This window comes from Ochotona curzoniae, unplaced genomic scaffold (assembly GCF_017591425.1).
Source record: "Ochotona curzoniae isolate NIBS_2020 unplaced genomic scaffold, NIBS_Ocur_1.0 contig_2404, whole genome shotgun sequence".
NCBI lineage: Eukaryota > Metazoa > Chordata > Mammalia > Lagomorpha > Ochotonidae > Ochotona > Ochotona curzoniae.
The window spans coordinates 3,977,098-4,000,486 of record NW_024465451.1 but is presented as its reverse complement, the minus strand read 5'-3'; the positions used below and the strand labels follow the sequence as shown (position 1 = coordinate 4,000,486).

The 23,389-nt window shown below is 49.1% G+C and overlaps 1 protein-coding gene across 1 annotated transcript in view; it reads left to right on the top strand.

Annotated features, from left to right (window-relative positions):
* The window catches only part of CSMD2 (CUB and Sushi multiple domains 2), a 580,178-nt gene that overhangs the window by 439,566 nt on the left and 117,223 nt on the right, over positions 1-23,389 (top strand). Inside the window, exons 26-29 of the mRNA XM_040974400.1 lie at positions 6,047-6,249; positions 11,393-11,584; positions 14,767-14,905; positions 17,551-17,738. Of these exons, the coding sequence (XP_040830334.1) occupies positions 6,047-6,249; positions 11,393-11,584; positions 14,767-14,905; positions 17,551-17,738 (722 nt within the window). The remainder of the gene's footprint in view (positions 1-6,046; positions 6,250-11,392; positions 11,585-14,766; positions 14,906-17,550; positions 17,739-23,389) is intronic.

Below are 23,389 nucleotides of genomic sequence, written 5' to 3'. Positions count from 1 at the left end.
TTAGGAATTGGAAATTAGGACTGGAGCATGTTTATAAATTGCATGACACAAGATGCACGCCCCGCCCCCTGATAAGGAGTGTTGGGAACATCACAGACATGGGAACCTGCAAACAAAGGGAAGGCTCCAAGTAAGGGACTAAAAAGGCAAGGAGCACAGAGAGAGGGGATTACGAGATGGCACCTGGGGAAGCTCTTGAAGGATTTTGTGTATCCCCTAAGAAGTCTAACTTTATCCTGCAGGGAATGAAAAGAGACTGGATCAGTTGTGGCTCAGAAAGAGAACCCAGCCCTAGTACAAGTGGTGGTATGAAAGGGTGAGAGAGAGAAAACTGGATCAGGAAAGCCATTTATCCTGATTTATAGAGATACATATGAATTTTGTTCATCTACTCAGAAGGCAAGATCAGAAATAGAGACAAAAGCAGAAATATTCCCTCCAGTGGCCTACTTCCCCCCAAACTAGTAATAACTTGGGCTGGGCCAGGCCAAAACCAGGAACCCACAACTCCATCCAAGTCTCCCATGTGGGTACCGGAGGACCAAGTACTTAAACTATCATCTCCTCCCTCTCAGGATGCACTAGCATTCTCATAAGAGATGCTGGTGTCCCAAGCAGCAACCTACACGCTGCGCTACTATACCCATCCCCAGCTATCTGCACAAACTCTTCCTTCTCTTGTCATCTTCCTCCTCTCAATTTCTTCATACTTTCCTGCTTTAAAACTACCTCCTCCTTGAAGCTTTCCTTCCATTTCTGAATCAGAAGCACAATAAGAAGATGATGTAAATGGAGTCTCTTTGATGTCAAACAAACACGGTTTGAAGCCTGGCTCTGATGCTTCTGGTGCTTGTGTTCATCCCCTCAGAATGCCACACCCTCTTCGCAAACTGGTAAGAAGAGACACCAAAATACAGGGATATTTAAAGTGCATCCAGCAAGGTACCTTAAGGAGTTGACACACAGGATATAGTCTACAAGTACTTCTCTTCTCCTGTATCTATTTCCATAACACCTCCATCATCCTCCTTTAGCACCTGTCGCACAGCTTACTGAACTATGTGTGTCTCCTTCAGTCAGCAGAAGCCTCCTCTACTGTTTTCCCCTAGCTCTCAAAAGAAAACTCGGCACATAGCACACTTGGCTCTGCTTCAGTGAAAATGACCTGATCCATGCCTGTGGCCCAGAGCAACACACACACGTGTGCGCACACCCACACATGAGCATAGCACCGTCACCTCTTCCATCCCCCACGTGGGAGCACATGGAGGAGCTGAGAGACAGTTCCTCAAGTGATTTTCAGTTCTTCAAAGTCAGAGCCTGCAAGAAGCTGCTCAGACAAACCCTAAGTCTGCCATGACCCGGAATCATTTCTGTGGATCAGAGCTTTGGCTTAGCGTTTATAAACTGCTTTCTTAAGATGAGAAAAATCCAGAGTCCGCGTAACAGCAGTTGATTTGGAAGCCAGGTCTTTTCTGGTTGTCATCCAGGGTGTATTTAATGCATGGGGTCACCGTACTCTGTAGCAAACCCATCCTCCCCGACTTATCTTCCCACACTCACTTTTGCCTTTGTCAAGCTGACCTCACCCAGGCAGCACACGTGATCTCCAAATGTCTGTGAAGCCTCAGCAAGAAAATCCTTCACTGATATCCTTCCACTCCCCAAGAGGAAATGCAGGGTTCTTCCCTGCCCCACACTGGCCCACAGGCCTGCCCTCTGCTACCTCCATGGCCTTTCAGCTGCTGACGTGTTCCAGGAGGGTTCCCTGTCAGAGCCTTTGCACGCTGTGCCCCTTGATCCCCAGAAGGCTTCACCCCATCTCTTGACACCCAACTTGCCCCTGACTTTCTGGCTCCTTTTTCTCCCCTCTCCCTGCCACTCCTCCATTCTGCTGCCACACTGAAGCTAAAACTTCAGCTGATGGTCTGTGAGCCCTTGAGCCTTATGAGAACTGCTGATTCTGGAAAGGGCCTCTCCAACCCCAACTTTCCTGCAGGTGTGTGCAGCATTGTTAGAGAGGGGGTGTGGTGTGGGGGAAGATGGAAGTGCCCAAGTCTGACCTGGATTATAATTATGTGACAGTCATCCCGTTCACTCTAACAGCCCTTGACATAGGGCAATTTACTCAACCTCACTGAGCTTCAATATTCTCATTTTTAAAGAGACCTACACAGAGAAGGTGCTTGTGTTGACTGGGTGGGATAATGTGAAAATGCTGTACTCACAGTGGTTGTTATAGAAACATGTCTTCTTTCATTTTTGTCTAGTCTCCATGGTCTGACTTTTAAAAAAGAGGGACTGATTGATTTACTTGAAAGGTAGAGAGACAGAGATCTTCCATCCCATGGTTCACTCACCAGATGGCCACAATGGCTGCAGCTAAGACATGCAGAAGTCAGGAGACTGAAACTCCATAAGGGCAGGACCAGGCACTTGAGCCATCTCCTGCTGCTTTGCCAGGTGCATTAGCAGGGAGCTGGATTGGAAGTAGAGAAGTCAGGACTCAAACCCATGTCCATGTAGGATGCCAACGTCACAGGTGGTGGTTTAATTCACAGTACTTGGCCCCACATGATGTGACTTTGTGGAGCCTTATATCAAACTGATTCTCCTGGGAGTTGACGCATTCGTTTATTCATTGGGTCACTCTCTCATTTAGTTGTTCCTGTTCTTGGACTCCACCTGGCCCCTCACTAGAAGAGGGCAAAGTCGGACTCCTGTTGCTACTTGTGATGCTCTCATCGCCTTCCCTCTCAGTCCTGCCCTGTTCCCTGTGACAGCCGAACACCAAGTGTGGTCTCTTCCCAGACACCTTTACCGTCTCTCTGACCTTGCTGCTACATCCAAAGAAAACACACCACCTTCCTGCCACCTGAACACATTTCTTCTGCTCTCTCCTGGCAAACACAGGCTGTGCCAGCCTCATCTCTGAGAGCAAGTGCAGCCATTCCTCCCTTGATCTTGGTTTGCTCTTGTCTTGACGTCCATGTTCAGGGGCCTGGAAGGATGGAGGGGCATGCAGTGAGTGTGCCTGTTGAGTCTACCTCCTGGGGGGGGCTCCTTCTCTGCCTTCTCAATCATGTGTGTGGGGGCCCCAGCCTCACAGCTCCTAGTCTTGAGGAAGAATCGCCTGGATCTACAAAAGGCCTGCCTAGGAGACCCAGTAGAATAATTTGGGTTGTATTAGGATTTATTTCTGACCGAAACTAAGATGCACACACATGTGTGAATCCAACCACAGCCAACTAGAAAATGTCAACATTAAATTTCCTTTAGAGTGGAACCCAAACTCATAAATGTATAGCTGGCCGAAGAATTAATTTAGTACTTCCTAGAACTTTCTAGGAAAATACAATTGAGAAAGAAACCATAAAATGTTCCAAAGTACATGAACCAAGGGATACACCGTGTTACTAGTTGAAGAGAGAAGGAGATTAGTAACATAGATATTCCTTCTTGGCCCAGCATGATGGCCCAGTGGCTAAATCTTCACCTTACATTTGCCAGGTTCTGGTTTGTGTCCCAGTTGCTCCACTTCCCATCCAGCTCCCTGCCTGTGGCCTGGGAAAGCAGTAGGGGACTGCCCAGAGCCTTGAGACCCTGTACCTGCCTGAGAGACCTAGAAGAAGCTCCTGGCTCCTGGCTTCGGATAGGCTCAGCTCTGGGCATTGCAGCCATTTGGCAAGAGAGTGAATGGATGGAAGATCATTCACTCTATCTCTCCTTCTTTCCATAAGTTTACCTTTCCAGCACAGATAAAATATTTTTTAAAAATAAAGATATCCCTACTCCCAAGGCCATCCATGAAAATGTATGATTTCAATAAATCTCAGTGGAATTGTTTTGGAACTTGGTAACCAGGAAGTTAATGTGAAAGAATGAATTTAGGAAACTAGCTAAGAGGTTTGGGTGGGATGGTGGAAATAAGTGAAGGGGAACTTGCCCTTTCAGAATATCAAAATATAAAGGGAATGGACATTTAGCCTAGATGTCAAGATACCTGGGGGTGGCGCTGTGGCATAACAGGTACCATATGGGTGCCAGTTCAAGTCTCGGCTGCTCCTCTTCTGACCCAACTCCCTGCAAATGCACCTGGGTAAGCAGCAGAGGATGGCACAAGTGCTTGATCTTCTGGCACCCAAGTGAGAGACCTAAACGGAGTTCTAGGATCCCAGTTCCATCCCGACCCATGTAACCATTAAGAGCAATAGGGGATGGAAGATCTGTCACTCCGTATCTCTGTAACTCTTTCAAATAAATAACAAAATCTTTGAAAGCGAAGAAAGTTAAGGAACCTGCACTCCAGATCAGAGAGACTGAGTTCGATCCTCAGCTCCAGCTCCTGAATCTGTCTCCACCATCGGGATAGTGACAGCTCATGTAAAAGGATTCCTGGCATCTTTGGGGTGTGAGGTGGGCGCCTAGATTGCATTCTCAATTCCTGCCTCCAGCATCAACGGTTGCAGGCATCTGGGAGATACCCAACATGTAGAAGCACTCTTGCTTTGTGTCTTTTAAAATTTAAAAAAAAAAAAAATTTACGGAGCATAAAAGACACCAAAAACTGGGGGAAAATATTAGTGTAACTATATATTAAGTTAAACTACTTAAGCTATTATAATTGCAATGTGTGAACAGAATTCTAAAAATCTAAGTTAAGATGTGTAAAGGATAATTAAATAAGCACAGTAATGTTCAACCTCACTGAATTACCCGAATTCAAAACACCAATGGCAGAGTGCTTTAACCAGTGGGAGAATGTTTTAATAGAGACTGTGTTTACCACATTGTATTACCTGATGTTGGTGAGGGGACGAGTAGAGAGAAGTCATTTTAATACTATTGAGTGGTTGTATGCATTGATCCCAGTGACTTCGGAAGACAACTTAGTATTAACCCAAAATGTAAATAAGCATATTTCCCGAAAAAAATTTCTACAAATCAATGGAAATGATTTCAAAAACACAAAAAGGTACAGAGATAGAAGTGTTTCTTGAAGTTTAATGTTCATCTCTGTAGGGAAAAAAATGAAGTATACACACATATCCATTATGATATTAAGTGAAAAAAGGAAGTTACCTAAAGCTAAATCAAATGCGCTCACACTTGGGGAGAACGAGCTGTGTGGGGTGTCTTCCAAAAAATGTGTGGAAATGTACATGATAAAAAACTAAATGTGTGAATTTCAATAATTGTAGCAAAACAATCTACCTTTTCACTTCCTTTTCCATGAACTGTTTGAGTTGTCTTGCATACCTTCAAACACTCTGGAAGGACGTGGGGCACACCCACAACTTGGTGGAAAGCTCTGGGGAGCAAAGAGAGGCTTCTTGAAAATTCAGTACCTCTGTGTAATTATTTGCCTTTTTTTTTTCCTCACTAGCTCCTGTGTCATTTTTATAATTTACAAAGAGATTTTTAAAAAAGAGATTATGATACCTGCATTGGATCCTGCAATGGAAAATAAAGACATCAGTGGAAAAACTGGCGAAACCCAAATAAAGTCTGGCTTCTGGATCATAGTGTTATACCGATGCGATTCCTTGGTTTTGGCAGAGGAACCATGGAAATGTGCATGGTGATCAGTGGGAGAAAAGCTGACAGAGCCATGGCAATCCTCTGTGTTGTTTAGGCTCACCCCACCCCAGCTGTAGTTGAGTCAGCCCAACTGGGACGCTACAGCTTCCCCTGCCCCGTGCCTTTTTGCAGCCTGTAACCCACATCCTTTATCCAACCTAGACCCTGCTTCTTAGCATCCCACCACACATCTAGGACAAGAAGGCCTGGGATTCTGAGTGAGGCCTGAGTGGGGTCTGTGTAGGGTCCAGGTAACAGACAGTGGCCCTAGCAAGCTTCTAATAGTCAACAAGACAGTGCCAGTCCATACCCATCGCCTTAGCTCCCCACTGCTGGTGGCCCCAGTGAACCGTGAAGATACTGTCTGATGCCCTCACTCCCTGCTGTGCTCTGCCTGGCCCTAGGGGCGAAAGGGAGCCCCCTGAGAGAAGCACACAGTGAGTACCTGCCTCTTGTCTCTATCTAGGCTCCACTTTCTGGTGTTCGACACGGAGGAGGTCCATGATGTGCTTCGCATCTGGGACGGGCCAGTGGAGAGTGGAGTCCTGCTGAAGGAGCTCAGCGGCCCAGCGCTGCCCAAGGACCTGCACAGCACCTTCAACTCTGTCGTGCTGCAGTTCAGCACCGACTTCTTCACCAGCAAGCAAGGCTTTGCCATCCAGTTCTCAGGTCAGTGCTAGCCCCTCACCAGCCCTTCACCACATGCCGTCCCCTGCACCACCGACTCCCGCGAGTTCCTCCCTCCCAGCACCTCTCCCTCGGGGCCAAGGTTCTTCTTGAGCACCTACTGCATGCCTGATACACAGAGATCACCGGTTCAGGTATCTTGTGAAGAAGGCAGGCTAGTGACCACTTACAAGTTGGTGACACATCTCTGGATGGAGGCTGAAGTGGTCACCTTGGAGCCTCTAGGAAGATGAAACCAAGTTCAGGCCCCAAGGTTGAGTAGCAATGACTCAGAAAAACTGTTCTGGGGAGGGCACAGTTAGTTGTTTGTGATCCTGGAGAGGGCAGCCAAGATTTGCAGACTACTAAAAGGGAAAAGAGGAAAGAGGACATCTTAGGGGCTAAGAACGTGGGGACAAAGTGCAGGAGCAGGGAAGGTTCTGGAATGCAGGTTGTCCCTTGTGGGTAAGACCCAGGGAGCCAGGGGTTTGGGGCATGGCCGTAACAGAGTTGGCAGAACAGAGCTCAGGAGGGACTGGAAGTCCAACAAATGATATTCTGCACTTGCCTTTATGGAGGAGTGTGCCAAGGTGCTCCCCACAGTGTACCATGCTTCTCCCCCGTGTCCCAGCCCTGGATCGGTGTTAGGACTGGTCCTGCCTCTGCACAGGGTTTCACCCTTCCTTGAGGCCCTCTCCCATCCCTGCTCTTCCTGAAAAGGGAGCTCTGTCTCAGTCTGTGGCCGTGTCTCCTAGACATAGCCATTCCTGCCATCATCCTCTCACTGCACTGTGAGTCAGGGACTGGGGAGAAGGCTTCCCTGGCGATTCTGCAGCAAGCCCTTGTGGCACCTGTGGCATACACTCTGGCATCAGTGGAGTTGGAAAGAGATTGCACATCCACTTCCATCTATTTTCTGCCTCGGCTGTCTCCCCAGAAATGAGCATTTCACAGTGCAGGGGCCAGGTGAGGATCTCCAGGCTCATGCTCCTTTCACTCAGCCACCCCTTCTGTAGCCATGGGCTCTGCATCTGTAAAGTCAGCCAGCCATGGGAAAAAATGCCTCTGTACAGAACATGCACAGACTTTTGATTTATCGGTATTCCCTAAACAATCAAGTATAGCAAATATTTGCATAACATTCTCATCATGTTGGGTTTCATATGTAATCTATAGATGGTCAGAAGTATATAGGAGTATGTGCATGGATTATATGCCTATACTATACCACTTTATATAAATAAGGGAAGGACTGGAGCAGCTGCAGCTCCAGCTCTCTGCAAAGGCCCTGGAGCCCATCCCTCATGGGTACTGAGGGCCCATTGTCCCATTAACTTGTCCACTGAACACTCAGACAAGGCTTCCAGCCTTGCGTTGCCGGGGTATTCTCAGGAGTGCCATGGCATGTTAATGGGTGTTGCAGCTGCAAGAAGTTTGCATGAGCAAGTCATGAGCATCTGGTGAGCTCTGCCTCCTAAGACCCTGAGAACACCAGCTGTGCAGATGTGCAAAGATACAAAAGGCATCGCAGTAGCCATGGTTTCCAAACCCTTTGGGTAGGGATTGGTTTTTTTGTTTTTGTTTTTGTTTGGTTTTTTTGTTGTTTTGTTTTGGTTTTGTTTGCAAGGCCAGTGTCTGCTGTCACACACTTTGGGAATGGCTGGAATAAGCCACAGAAGGCTCTCCCTGTGGGAAGGAGGCTTGGAATGCCAAAGAGACTCTTCAGTCCACTCTGTTGTGGATAATTAAAAGCCATGATTTTTTTCTGACTGTGCCCAAGCTGATGATTGTGGCTTTAATATTTTTTTAAAAGGCTGAGCGGAGACCCACAATTGTTCTGATCAATTCTCCCTGAAGATTTGCATGATTCGACCTCTGTGTCCTCCATGTGGCCACGTGGACCAGAGTCCCTAGATGCTCTGCCGTGGCTGTACCTTGCAGCGGCTGCTTCCTCAAGCATGGCCCAGCTCTTAGGAGTCCTATTCCTCCTTCAAGGTTCATCTCAAATGCCACTGCCTCTTAATCTCCTCGTTCAGAATAAATTGCTGTAGGCTGTGGCAGCACCAGCACTTGACTCTGTGTCTCTAGCACAGTGTCGATATTGGATCTGCTGGCCATCTTCCTAGTGTCCCACCCATAGCTGCAGCGTGCCTCCCAGATGCTTCCACAGCATATACAGGCAGCAGGTGCTCACTCACCGTTTACTGGACACATGAACACATGAATGGATAATTGTCTCTACTGCCAGCATGTCCTTGGACAAACCTGCTCTGAGCATTTCATAGAGCCATGGAGCATAGAGTGGTCAGTGTTAGCCAGTCCAGGCTCCAACAAGCCAGATAACCTGGCTGAGTGTTCTGGGTGTACCCGAGGCTTAGGAAAGGTCACCTTTCCTGTTGCTGTCATCGGATAGCAAATACCAGGACCCCTCTAGGGAGGAGAGGATGGCTTAGCCCGTGTTAACTTTATAGTGTGTGTTTGACAGGGGATTGTGCAGAAATGCCAGAGACGATTAGCGCAGGCTCAGCTTTATTAAGTAAACACGGCTGTGTTACATCCAACATCCTGTCTATGACACATGGATCAGCCCTTCCTCCAGGGGGGCTTTGCCCAAGCAGCTCAAACGTAAGAGAGAAAATGAGGACAAAAATAAAGGTGAGCAGGAAGCACAAGTCTACTGAGTGGGCACCCCACAAAGCCCAGTAGTGCATCACCTTGCAAGATTGTCACAGACACCTTGAGCTAGGGGCACAGTCATTAGGCTGTGTTGCAGATCGGCTGAGGCTTCTCCTGCAGAGTCTCCTAGTTAACAAGGAGCAGAATCTGGATCAAAACTCACGTGTCTGAGTCTCACACTTAGGCCCTCTGTCGCTGCGCTCGGCTGCCTCCCACATCCAGGACCCCTCTGAGCACAGGGACAAACAACTGAGCCGTTTTCCTTGGGGAGAGTCATTTACAGGTGTGCAGTGCACTGCAGAGTCAGAGAGCAAAGCCAGATCTGTTTTTAATTGGGGAGGAGGAGAATTGATTTGCACTTGACTTTATAAATTCAGGAGATGTCAGGCAGTGATGATGTGTTCATTCATTCATTTATTCAGCAAATATTTACTGGGTACTATTGTGTGTTGAGGACTGCCCTAAGCCCTGGGGATGCATCTGAAAGCCAACGGCCGAAAGCCTCTGTTCTCAGAGAGATACACAAGTGATCTACAATAAAGAGGCAAACAAATAAATGAGTAAGATTATTACAGTTTGTGCTCTAAACAGAACAAAACAAAATAATGGGATAGAATTTGATAGGAGGGATAGATTCTGAAGAGGGAAGGCAAAGAGGTCTGTCAGTGGGGCTGAACACGGAGAGACAGGATTGTTCCAGGTAGAGTGACAAGCAGGTACCAAGGCCCTGGGGGAAGGTGGGGCAGGGGGAGTTACCTGACTGTTTTGGGAAAAGATTTTATAAATGTGGCTGGAACGTGACGGCAGCCCATCACTGATGGCAGCAACGACTAAAGCCGGATAAAAACAAAGGCTTCAAAATGGAATCTCCAGTGTACAGGGTTTGCAATAGAACAGGATATACTAGATGTCTACATAGTAAATAGTTCATGTGGGCCTTGAGGTCTCTGCCATCTGAACTCACTTCTTCCCTGCAGGCTAAATAAATAAATAAAGAAATAAAGAAGTAGCCATGGCAACCAGTAAACAAATGAGAAACAGCCATGAAGCCAGAGTGGGTGGCAGTGGGCCCTGTAGTGTGTTGCATGCTGCCTTGGGGGCTCTTCTGTAGATGATCTCTATGGTAGCCCATCCCCGTGATCACGGATTCCACAAGGAGCACTTTAGTGCATGCCTTTGCCCTCGGCGGGTGCATCTCATCAGCTCTAATGCTGTCTTCATTGCAGAACTGCATGGGGAGCTTCTCGCCAGAAGGCCTGGGTGCATCAAATAGCATCAAACCTTTAGGCACATTCATAGTTTTCCTTTGAAACTAGTATGAGTGTTTACATTCTATTCCAGAACACCTTTGTTTTAAGGTAAACAATATTTTTTTCCCAAAAAAATGTTTGAGAAAAAAAAAATTGATCCTCCAAGTAAATCAGCATTATTTATCCCATAGCCTCCCCAAATCTGCTGCCCCTGGGGTTTGCAGACCACGAAGCACCCAGGATCAGTGTTCTGGGGACAAGCTTTTTCGGTCAACTCTGGGCTGTGAAGGCAGCTGGGCTTGTAGCAGCTGCCTGGAAACCCTGTTTTTCCCTTACCCATCTTTGCTGGTGTGTTGTGCCTCACCAATGCACTCATTCATTCATTCATTTATACAAGTGTGCCCTTTGGAAACACCTGCTGTCTGTGAGGGACCAGTGTTGTGGCACAGCAAGTTATGTCGCTGCCTGTGATGCTGGCATATTGAATCCTGGCTGCTCTACTTGCAGTCCAGCTCCCTGCTATGTGCCTGGGAGGTAGCAGATAATGGCCCAAGTACTTGGGTCCCTGCTGTCCACATGGGAAACCCGGATAGAGTTTCTGACTCCTGGCTTCAGCCTCGCCTAGCCCTGGCCATTGTGGCCATGTGAGGAGTGAACCAATGAGTGGAAGACCTGTCTTCTTTCTTTCTCACCTCATCCTATTCTCTGTTAGACAAAATTGATTGCAAGACCACAAACATCTCCCAAATTCCCTGCTCAACTTTGAGGCCAGCTGACTCCCAAACTCTTTTTGCAATTCCTGGTGAAGTACGTGCAGCTCGTACTTGATCGTGTTGCTCATCCAGGTAGTGTTAGCTACATCCTGCGGGAAATATGGTGCTTCATCCGGGTAACAATGCTTAGTTTCTGAAGTCAAACTGCACTCAGTTCCATAATCACCTCCATTTGATCCAGCTGAACTCATAACCTCATGACTGCATGGGGAGGATAATGGGAAGGTGACAAGTAGAATGGATGGCCGTGATGGCGGTGAGGGTGATGTCAGTGCACCATCACAATTGCTGGCGGATACAGTGTCAAGAAGGAGGATGACAGCAATGACATTGCAGCCATGAGGGTAGGGAGAAAGCTGGTCACAGCAGTAGCCCTGATGAGCTGAGAGCCGCGCCAACTGCTGACTCCTGGACAACCTCACCCTCTCTTCTGTTTTCATGTTCCAGTGTCCACAGCAACATCCTGCAATGACCCTGGGGTCCCACAGAACGGGAGTCGGAGTGGAGACAGTTGGGAGGCCGGCGACTCCACGGTGTTCCAGTGTGACCCTGGCTATGTGCTACAGGGAAGCGCCGCCATCAGCTGTGTGAGGATTGAGAACAGATTCTTCTGGCAGCCCAGCCCGCCCACGTGCATCGGTAGGGGGCAACCACAGCAGGTGGTCTTCCCTCAGCTCTCCCAGCTGTGCACTCAACCCCTTCCCTGCGAAGGACACCTGCCTCTTGAGCCTGGGACCAGAGCAATTGAGACAGCTCAAAGTAGCAGAAAATCAAGAATTCACTCTATACACACACATGCACACTCACAGGCATGCATCACACTCCATGCACGTGGAATACAATGGATTCTTCACGGGCTAAAATGCTCCCTCCCCAAGAGATACAAACCAGACAGGTCTGTCTCTTTCTCTGCAGCCCAGGCTGTCTTAATAGGACGAGAACAGTGGATTGCCTTGGGTAGAAGGAACCACAGGGACCAAAATGGTCCCTCTTTCCTGAAGTGCCAGAAGGGCACTCAAGGCCCAAGGTGCATAAAAGAACTTCATTCTCCCCTTCTCCTCAGTCACTGGGCATCTGGATTTGGGTTTGTTAGGTCCGTCCTCAGTCTCACACCCCCCTCAACTGACCGATGAGGAAACACAGACTCCAAGGCTTGTCCACAGCCATGTAGCGCCCAGGACGAGAGGCCAGAGTCCACCTGCCCCTAAGCTAGTTGAGACTAAGAGGGGAGACTGGTATTTCACCCCACAATGGCAAGGCCAGGGTACAGCAGAGGTGAGACCCCAATTCCCTCCCTTCTACACCACCTCCCCTATCTGAGATGGGATCCAGAGACATCCCGAGACCCTTTCCTCCCTGCAGCAGGCACCCTGGCCATACCCTGACCTTGTTCCAAGTGGAGAAGCAATCTTCTGGCTTGCCATTGCTCCAAGACCTGGCACTGTAAGACACTGAATGGGGTTTCTGAGTTCCCTGGGCACACAGGATGGAAGCCCAAGGCCAAGCAGCCCAACGCGGCATCCCAGAAGCCAGTGCACCATCACATACACATGGAATATTGAAGCAGGCAGGTCCAGGCTTTGTTTCCAGCTTGGTAACCTCATCTGCAAGGGTAAACCTAGTCCGCCGATGGCACAGGGCAGCAACACTGCTGACCCTCATCTCAAGAAATGTTCGCTTCCTCCCCTCCTCTCTGCTTCCTTTTGTCCTTCCAGGGTTTCCTGCCTTTGTTTCCCCTTCCTGAGCCAGAATGCATGTTGCCAAGGCGTCCCAGGAGGGATTCGGATGACCCTCGCAACCTCTTCCACTGCTCATCCAGGCTGGGATTCCCCAGACTCAATTTCTACAGCAGCGGTCCCAGTGCTGAGGCTGTTCTGGAGGAAGAGGAGGGGAGAAGGAGGAGGCAGGCCACATGTTCTGGCCAAGAGAGCAGTGAGCAGGACGGCCAACTCAATCGAGCCTTCATGGCCCTTTCCTTCTCCTGCCCTGGGCACTGGCACATGCTACCTAGGCAGTGGTCAGAAGCTTTGCCTTGCCTGTTGTCTGATTTGCCTCCATTTTTTTTCAGTCTGGCTGGGACTGGGTCACCGTCTGTGGACTGGCCATCATGTGATCAACACTCTGATCATGCTGGTCCCAGTCTTTGCTGTTCATCCCGGCCTCTCTCATAGAAGCCCCATACGCTGGAGTCACGCTGACCCTGGGATTTGAACATTAGAGTGACTCCTAGCATATTGCCTAGCCTCTCTGAGCCCCTGCTTCTCGGGGGCCAAACAGGCTCCATAACTTGCTGCATTGCAGAGAAGACAGAGTGGGGTAATATATCCCAGATGGAACGTGCTGTGCCACACATGCAGCAGCTGTGTTCATCAGAGTAGCTGGTACTCAAGGTGGTCCCTGATTTGTAGCTTCCAGTGGAAGAGCACCACATGACTCCTGACTTGGGTGTCAGTGTGACCATTCTAGGGCCTGAAGACCTGCCACTTCCTGGCCCAAGTCTTTCTCTCTCTCTCTCTCTCTCTCTCTCTCTTTCTCTCAGATTTATTTACTTTTATTGGAAAGCCAGATATACAGAGAGGAGGAGAGACAGAGAGGAAGATCTTCTGTCCACTGATCCACCCCCTTCCCAAGTGACCACAGCAGCCGGAGCTGAGCCAATCCAAAGACAGGAGCCACGAGCGTCTTCTGGGTCTCCCACGCGGGTGCAGGGTCCCAAGGCTTTGGGCCATCATCCTCACTGGCTTTCCCAGGCCACAAGCAGGGAGCTGAATGGGAAGTGGGGCCACCGGGATTAGAACCGGTACCAATATGGGATCCCAGCACATGCAAGGCGAGGACTTTAGCCACTAGGCTACTGTGCCAGAACCCCATCAGCTGCTATGATGAGCACTTGAGTGCTCAGCCATGGTCTTCGGTTCCCACCTGCGTGTCCCATCCTGTGGCTCTCTCCCTCAGTTCCCTGTGGACTCACTGTTTGCTGACCTCACCCTGTGGGTTCCAGAACAAGCCATAGGTATAGCCTGAACCGTCATCTGCTGCAAACGAACCCACACACTCCCCAGCTCCCGCTCTATCCAGCCCTCCTCCCCTCTGTACAATAGCCATGTGGGGGCAGAACTGACTCAGGATCTGGGGGTCGCCCTGCCCACCTTATACCTCTCTGCCTGCTTCAGAGGCTCTGAACTCAGTGGGAGCTTGCAGAACCCGCCCCCGCTCCCCACCATCCATCTGAAGTCCATGCACACTCGAACAAGGCATTCTGGAAAGTTGGAAGCTGACCACTACCCCAAACCAGTGCCAGAGGCCTGGCATGGCAGGAGGCCAGCCGTGCTCGGCAAGTGAGCACGATTGTGATTCCCACTCCCCTGACAGCGAGTGCGTTGGAGTGCGTGTCAGCTCACACCAGAAGCTGGGAGCCGGACTGTGAGGCAGTGGATGGGTACCACTGTGTGTTCTGTGTCTGGAGGACAGCGGTAGTTCCATCGTCACTGCTGCCTGTGCCAGATTCTTTATCAGACCACTCCAGTAGTTGGTACCGTCACCACAAAAAGAAGATGTTAGCTGTTTTCATTATGAAGCAGGGATCCTGAGTCCCAGAGGAGTTACTGGAATTCCCTAAAGTCACACAGCCAGGAGGCAGGAGAGCCAGATGTGTTTATCTTCTGAAATGCACACAGCACATACACACAATGTAAGGTTCATCACCAGCACCTTCCCCAGGATGTGTGACCCCTGCTGCTCTCTGCTTCCAGAATGTTCCCAGCCCTCTCCCCCCTTGGGATTCAGCCCCTCGCCTCCCTCACCTCTCTTCCTCTCCTCAGCTCCCTGTGGCGGAGACCTTACCGGGCCATCAGGAGTCATCCTTTCACCAAATTATCCCGAGCCCTACCCACCAGGCAAGGAGTGTGACTGGAAGGTGACCGTCTCACCGGACTACGTGATCGCTCTGGTGTTTAACATGTAGGTACCCTACACACACACGCACGCACACACACACACACACGCGCGCGCACACACACACACACACACGCACACACCGGGTTGGTGGGAGAGGGTTGAAGGACTGGGGCCCGTCTGAGTATCCACAGCCTGAGGATAGAACCCTGGCTTTGGCATCCAAGAGAGACAGGGAGAGAGAAACAGATCACATGTCTTAAATCTCTCCTGCCTGTTGCCGGCACTGCTTAGCATTTGCCAATGGATTTCAGCTTTTTCTGCCCCCAAATAAATTTGCCCTTTTTATCCCCCTCCCAATTTGCCTTTTAATACCTTTTTCCACGAAACGTTAAAGTCCCTTCTCAGCACTTATTTCACCCTCATTATAATGTATGTGATAACTCTGATTATTTCTTTCTACCTTGAAAGCCGTCAAGATTCAGAGAAACTGCTAGAGCTTTTATTTCAAAGCCATATCTCACCCATAGATATAAGTCCCAATTTTTGACATTGGGTGCGAGCACCACAGTGCCCGTCCTCAGGTGTTTGTACAGTTCCTCTGTTCTGGTCTCCAGTGACTACACCTGTTCCTTCTCTTGCCCCTCCTCGCTGACCAGCCTCCCCTTCTCATCCATGCCTCCTTCCCATCCCTGGCTCAGCCTCCTCTGCTACCTGCCCTGCCCTTGCTCTGGGCTGCAGGCTTCTGTAACCAACTCTCAAACATTGCTGGTGCTAGCAGGCACCCAGATGACATGTGTACAAAACTCAGCCCATTGCTTCTGCCCCACACAGGTTGTTTGCTGAACGCCTGGGAATAGCGCTGTCACTCACCTTCCCCTGTATTCCCTCAATCTTCCTCTCGTGTTCCCCTCCTCTCCATCCTCCCAGCTCTTGTCCTGTTCCAAGCCCTGATTGTTCTCCTAAATGACTGTTGCAGTCTGCCAACAGGTCCTTCTGCTCCCGTCCTGCCTTCTGTGCCAGTCCTTTCCTCAGCCAGCTGTCGGAGTAATCCTGTCATTCCAAATCACTAAAATGATCCTGTCCAGATAGTGTCCAGCAACCAGATAGAGTGAACTGTTGATACACACAGCGGTGGGTGTGAGGTCCAAAATATCACGCTATGTGAAGGAAGAGCACCCCCTCCCAAAAAGGAATTTATTTATTTTTATTGGAAAGGCAAATTTACAAAGAGAAAAAGAGACGGAAAGATCTTCTGTCTGCTGGTTCATTCCCGAAATGACCACAACAGCCAGAGCTGGGGTGCAGAGTCCCAAGGCTTTGGGCCATCCTCCACTCCCTTCCCAGGTCATAAGCAGGAACTGAATAGGAAGTAGAGCAGCCAAGACATGAACCAAGGTGCATGTGGGATGCTGGAGCTCACAGGCAGAGGAGTAGCCAATTGAACCAACATTCCAGTCCCTAGGGGGTTTAATGTGTGAGTCAACTAAGATGGAATTTTAGATCAGCAGGAGTCATCTGTTGTGAGCAAACCAGTGAATAGTGGCTTCTGGGGCATTTGGGCAGGGAAGGGGCGGTGGGGACTCTCTAGAGTGACATATTTGTGATGCATGATGGACATCTGCATTTAAAAAGCAGAGAAGTACACAGATGTTTTATTTTAGAATCCTGACATGACCCACTCTTACTCATAAATACAAGTCCCAACTTTTGGATTTCATTGCAAAATGTTGTGGACCCTGCCTACAATGCCGATCAAACCCCTGCCCCATTCCATGTTAAACGCTGGCTGGATTCCAGGCAGCCTGCACGTGGTCTGATTTCCAGGTTTCTCTGTCTGCCTTTTGCTTCCGTGCCTTTCCTTTGCTTCTGCCTTCCCAGGAGCTTCCTTTTCCCTCCCTGTTGAGCCACCAAAAGATGGGACTAAGTTTCAGTTCACCCTCTCCATGGAAACCTGATTTCCAACCCCGCCCCTGAAACAGTGCCCCATGCCAACTTACGCAGACCTCATACTTGCTTGTCCACAGAGCGTTCTCTTCCTGCAGTGCCCATACCTTCCTGTAAGAATGGGGAGACTAGACACACAACTGACACCAGAACAAGGGCATGCCATGAAATGGGGGAGGCCAGTGTCATCCAGCTCATGACCCCTACGCTATCTGTCTTCCAGCCTGGCCCTCTATGTCCTAGTAATGTTGTGGCCCCCTCTCTGTGCCGTGTCCTTGCTAAAGAGCATAGTAGCCATTTCATTCTTAGCCCAATGAAGAACCAGAGCATCCCAGCCCAAGATGGTGCTCTGCAGACTGGTTTACTGCCTTCTTTGTTTATCTCTGCACATTTGACTGGTACCAGTCACCTCCTCTGGGTATACACACAAAGTGGAGTGGCTGCCAAGGAGGCAGCAGGCAAGGCATAGTAGACTTGGTAGATATAGCTCAACACTTTTCTAACATGGTCAACCCAATTCAGCTCCAGATTCGTAGACACTGACTCTAGAATTGGCCTCCTTTGCCCCTGGCCTGACCAGGACATCACTGGGGCTCCATTCTCTCATCCCTCACCAGTCTTTTGGGGTTGGAAGCCATTGTTGGGACGGAAGTGGGTGGTGGCTTGCTCTCCGGGAGGTCCTGTTCTTGGGTTGAGCCTAAGCCCACAGCACAAGCCTGTATTTGACCATGGTGGGGTGGGGGTGGGATGTTTTTGTTCCCCAGCTTTAACTTGGAGCCTGGCTATGACTTCCTCCATATCTACGATGGACGGGACTCTCTCAGCCCTCTCATAGGAAGCTTCTACGGCTCCCAGCTCCCAGGCCGCATTGAAAGCAGCAGCAACAGCCTCTTCCTTGCCTTCCGCAGCGATGCGTCTGTGAGCAATGCTGGCTTTGTCATTGACTACACAGGTAAGGGCCCTAGTGCCACAGAGCACTGAGGGCGCAGCCACCAGACCTGGCAGGGAGCCCTTAAGAAGCCCATGCCAACCTGGGCTCTATGACCACCTGCAAGAACCCTGTAGCCCTTCCAACTGCAGGTGGATTTGCCTGGGGCTGGGGGGATGGGAACAACATCCTAGCTGCAGGTCATTCCTATGTCCACACCATGCTCTTCTTGAGGTCCATCCTTCTAGCTCTGCTTCACTCTCACAATCTCACTCCACGCCTGTCAGCTGATATCCTCCTGGTCATTCCCCTTGAGTTAAGAAGGGTTCTGACATGAGGCACAGTCTTCCTGTCCATCCCAAAGCCTCCTGCCATCCTGAGTAAGTAATGTCATTGCTACATTCACAGTCCATTCAACCCTAGGGTCACTGTGCTTCAGCCTGTGTCCCAGAGACACTCCTTGGCTGCGCTTGATCACCATGTGGCACACTGGTCATTTCTTTGAAAAAAGACTTTATCTATTTACTTATTTATTTATTTATTTTTAAAACAGCTACAGGAGTAGGAGAAAGAGTTAGAATCAAGAAATCTTCCATCTTGTGGTTCACTCTCCAAATGGTCATAACAGCCAGGGCTGGTCCGGGCCAGAGCCAATAGCTCAGAATTCCATCGGAGACTCCCATGTGGCTAAAGGAGCATAACACTTAGGTCATGTTCTTCTGCTATTTTGGACATATTAGCATGGGGCTGGTTTGGTAGCTGAGTCTCAAACCAGGTCGGCTATGGGGATTAAGCATCGCAAGTGGTGGCTTAAGCTGCTGTACCATGCTGCTGGTCATTTGTGATGCTTCTAGATCACCTTTCTTATCCTTCCAGCCATCTTATTCTCTTACTTACTTTGCATCTTTGAAAAGTAAGGCTGAATAGTGGAAGGGTGAAAAGTAGAAGTTAACAATCATTTTTTTTTTTCTTAAAGATAGTGAGGATTTTAGGTTTACTGTCCCAGCCACCCAACTCTGCCATGGTGGTGCCGAAGCAGCTGTGACCAAGGGCTGTAGGAGATGATTGGGTTCCAATAAAAAATGACTTGCGAAACAGGTCACAGTTGCTGCTGGTCAAGAACATTGGCTGTCAGAGAGCTGGATTCAGAGTCCATGTTTGCTGTTGAGCTCTTGTATAACCTTGAACAAGTTATTTAACATCTATGTAATGATAAATGATTATGTTCTGCCTCCAAGAAGCAGAGGCAAAGATCAACGAATGCCTGTGTGGAAGTCCTTGATACAGGACTTGGCACGTCTCGAGCGTTCTGCAAAGTTCAAGCTTTATGAATGGAAGTCAGGAGGTGTGGGCTGTGAGCATGCTGCATCTCTCTACTCAGTTATTCTCTCTTTGACCTTTTCTTCTTCCCTAATTATCCCAGACCCCATTATCCAAATCCTAGCTCCACTTCTGGCTTGATTTGTAGCCTTGGCAAGTTATTATGTCTTGAAACACCATCTACAAAATAGTGGTAATAAAAATTATATTGCAGAAGGTTAGATTAAAAGGTATAATTTTATAGATATCTAATAATGCCCAGTGAGTATTGAACACTCCACAGACACCCTAGGGGTGATAGATTGTGTTATGGTTACCATAACCCAAGCACACCCAGGCCTCATCAGCCTGTGTGTATGAACAGGGGTCTCACTTCCAGTTAAAATTAAAAACCTTCTTGCTGAAACTCCGCTCTTTCATAATGCGGAATCTTAGTGACCTATTAAAGTGGCCTCTATTAAATATTTCTGGCAGCTCCTGAGATTATCTTGCTGAAACTCCCAAATAACATCGATCAGTGTTGTAGCTAACTTAAAGGTTTGCTGACTGGTCCAAGTACTCTACATCCATCAGCTCATTGAGTTTCTCAGAGCTATCAGTTGCCTATTGTTTTTTGGATACAGACCTAGAAGATCCTTGGTACACAAGGCAGACATTATTCTTGTACTCATCTGTGGGGTCTGGCCCTGGAGCTCTATTGTTTTTGCCACACTCCTGTCCTCATATACTGCCATGCAGCTAATGGCCTATACCCATATCATCCTCTATGATGCCTGTGTCAGAAATAACAGATATTTAGGATCCTGCCCCAGAATTTGATTGAGGCAAAGCCTGGGGCCTCCACGGTGCACTCCCCACCTGCTGCCACTACGTATCACCCTCTCTGGTTTTCTTATGATTTATAGTCTCATTAATCCCTGTCCCCGGTGTCCTTCCATTGCATGTACCTTGCAAACCATGTTGAAACCACATCAAGGCCAAGTTGCCTAAGTTCTCTGAGCATCCATGATGCCATCTGGGGGAGTTGTTGGGATTGTTAGTGAGTGGGCATGGCATCTGGCAGAGTACCCCATGCCCTGGGAAGGGGGACACTTGGTCATTACATCGACCCACCCTTTTGTTACCCTCCCATTGCCTTTTTCCTGTGTAGCTGGACTGGGCGAGCTACATGCTTATGAGGATGGGGGAGATTGTGCATCCTCTTTCTGGGGCCAGCCTTGTGGAATGTGTGCCTTCTCTGAGTATAGAAGCTATAACGTGGGAGCATAATGTTTTGCACACACATATGCACGAGTGTGCAACACGAATGCTTGTGGCACACGTGTGTCCTGTCCGTAGCAGAGATGTCCTACACTCCCACCATGGAGATGTTGTCCGATGAAGATGTATACCTGGAGCAGGTCTGGGAGCGTAAGATTTGTGTCAGCTTCACCCTCCTAAAGCCATCTATGCCTGTGTCTTCAGAGAGACCCAGGGTGCCACTGGTGCTGAGGGTTTGCACCTCCTGGGAGCTGTGCCTTCAGGGGTCCTGCTGTGGCCCTTGAGAGGCACTCCAGACGTGGCTGGGTTCAGCACAGTGACCAACCTGCTGAGGCCAACCCTTCCTCAGACCCAGGGCAGAGACCCCAGGGGCCTTTCCCATACTCTGCCAGGAACAGTTAAGAATGCTTTCCTTTCTGATCAAAAAAACTTACTGAGGCCAGTGTTGACAAAAATGAGTAGGGGCAGCTCTTCCATTTACGTTCACTCCTCAAATGGTCAGGCCAAAGTCGGAAGCCCAGAATTTTGTCTGAGATTCCCGTGTGGGTGGTAGGGTCCCAAGCTCTTGGCCATGCTCTACAGCCTTTCCAAGTGCTTTTAGTGGGTGGCTGGATCAGAAACAGAGCAGCAGAGCGGCCTGCATCCCGAAAGCAGCTTAACCCATGATTAAGAGTACAAGAGAAAGAATCCGTTAAGATGCAATGGGGCACTGCCCAGTGCCAGGCAGGCACTGTTGTAGGGACTGACACCACAGTGGGCACCCAAAGGCACTGCCTCCATGGAAGGCCCGTCCTAGAGGTAGCCGGAGTGGGAAGTGTTTCTCTTACAGGTGTTGCAAGTCCCCCTGACTCTAGAGCACTAGGCGTAGGGTTTTAGGTGTCTCTGCTTGGGTGCTCCTGGGAGCAATTGGATGTCTTCATCATCTCAGGGTGGGCCATCTAGGAGATGGCCCTGAGTGCAACCCTGTCCCCTGTGTACACTTCTGAACCACTGCCCTGAGGCACTGGCCACCTGAATCCATCCTCCGGCCTGCTAAAAATGAATTCCAGAAAGGAGGTCATTGTCTCTCTCCAGGCCTGTGAGATCAGCAAAATGAGTGGGGTGTTGGACCCCTTCTGTTTACCATCCTGTTCGTGCTTTTGGGCAGAAAGGCTGGGTGTCCATGCCTCGGTGGAAGGACATTCATTTATTCTCTCACTCATCGAGTGTGGATTGAGCATCTGCTCTGCTCCACACCCTGCGCTGGACATCAAGATACAGTGAATGAGATGCTCATGTCCCTCCCTGAAGGTCCCTGACAGGTGAACAAGGGAAGCAGATGATAAGTAGGAAGGGAAGTAAGACAGGGAAGAAGATGGGAAAGAACAGAGCAGGCTCCTCCTGGAAGGAAAAACAGGGAGCTCACTGATAGCCAAGGTGAATCCACTGTCTCCTTCAAACCCTTGGAAGTGAACCTGAGAACTGTGACCAACACCTGCCCTCGTTCCCCCGCCCCCACCCCACTACCAACTCCAGCCATTCAGAATGGAAATGCCTTCGTTTGGCCCCTCTGCAAGTCATGTGTGAATGTTGCAAAAGTATGTTACAGAAGTATGTAAGGTGTACTCTAGAAGCTTGGCATTCTGCTCATATTACCATCCCCAATGTGCTGCCATTAATGATGTGTCCTCTTGTTGCAGAGATGTGGCATAAATACAGAGTCACCTAAGTTCCATGCCAGAATCAATCAACATTTTCTGTGGAGGACCCAAGAATAAATTTCTTGCCTCAAACCTTGTGTGTGGCTCTGCTCAGGTGCACTGTGGTGACACTAAAGCAGCCACTGATAAGATTGCAGGCACATGGCGTGGCTTCAGCGCAATAAAGCTTTATTAACAAAAGCCAGAAGCCAGCAGCCAAAAACCTGGCGGGGTGAGGGCTGCACAAGTGCCGAAGATCCAGGTTCTGCGTACATGGGCTCATCACACATAAACTAATCTGAACGAAATCTGACTTATTTCTATCCAACAACAAATTTTGAACATTTTCCCATATCAGTATTCAAAAATTTCAGCGCAGTAGTCACAACTGGCAGCCAGGAACCCAATCCAGGCCTCCTTCCTGCATGGGTAGCAGGATCCTACCACATGAACCTGCTAGGGCGTTCTAGGAAGGTAGAACCAGGAGCCCGAGCCAGAACTCAGACATGGAGCATCCAATATCAGTAATTCCACCCCCACCCACTAGGTCAAATGCCTGCCCCATAGCCTGTCCCACTTAGAGGCGGCCTGTATTTCAGTGCTCAGCTCTTATCCAAACTTTTCCACTGGGTTTTGCTATGACAAAGTTAGGAAACAGACCGCATCTATTTTAGGAGCTGGTTCTTTTCGCTTTCTCCTTTGGGAAGCTTGGGTTGTATTCATTATTACCATGATGATATTTGAGTCATTTAGTCTTATCATTCACAGCTAGGCTCTGGTTAGCCAGAAGGAAGGCCAGATTCTGGTTTTCCTTCTACCTCTTGATAGCTGGGTGATTTGGAAAAGTACTTTAGCCAATCACCATATTTCTCATATTGAGTGTGAGCACACCAAGTCCTGCCTGCAGCAGAGGCATTGTGAGCCACAAACAAGATAACAAATGGGCAAGCACTTTGAGAATTACAAAGTGCTATTCCCTTGTAAGGGGCATCATCATTATCATTATCCTCGTCGTGGTTATTAATGTGATAAATAATGCTTGGAATGAGAAGCTGTCATCCTCTGAGATGGGAGTAAATACGCCATGGAGTCCATGGCTGGAATTGTGGATGCTATTGTTGATGTTCCAAGCCTCGAGTGTTCAGCCAAACAGTTCAGCAGCCGTGTATTAAGCCTCCACTGTGTGCCAAATAAGACGCGCCCTGGTGCCAAGTTGTGCGCTGGTTGTTGGGGCTATGGAAAGAGTGCATGGTTGGCTCTGAACTCCAGAAGGAAAGAAAGACACGTACCCAGTGTCCTAAGATAGCATGATCTGTCAAAACCAGAAAAGGAAAATGGAATTCTATCAGGAATGAAATGAAGTTCAAAACACCTGCCTCCACAGGGTGGCATTGGAAAGCATTGGAGTTGGCCAGA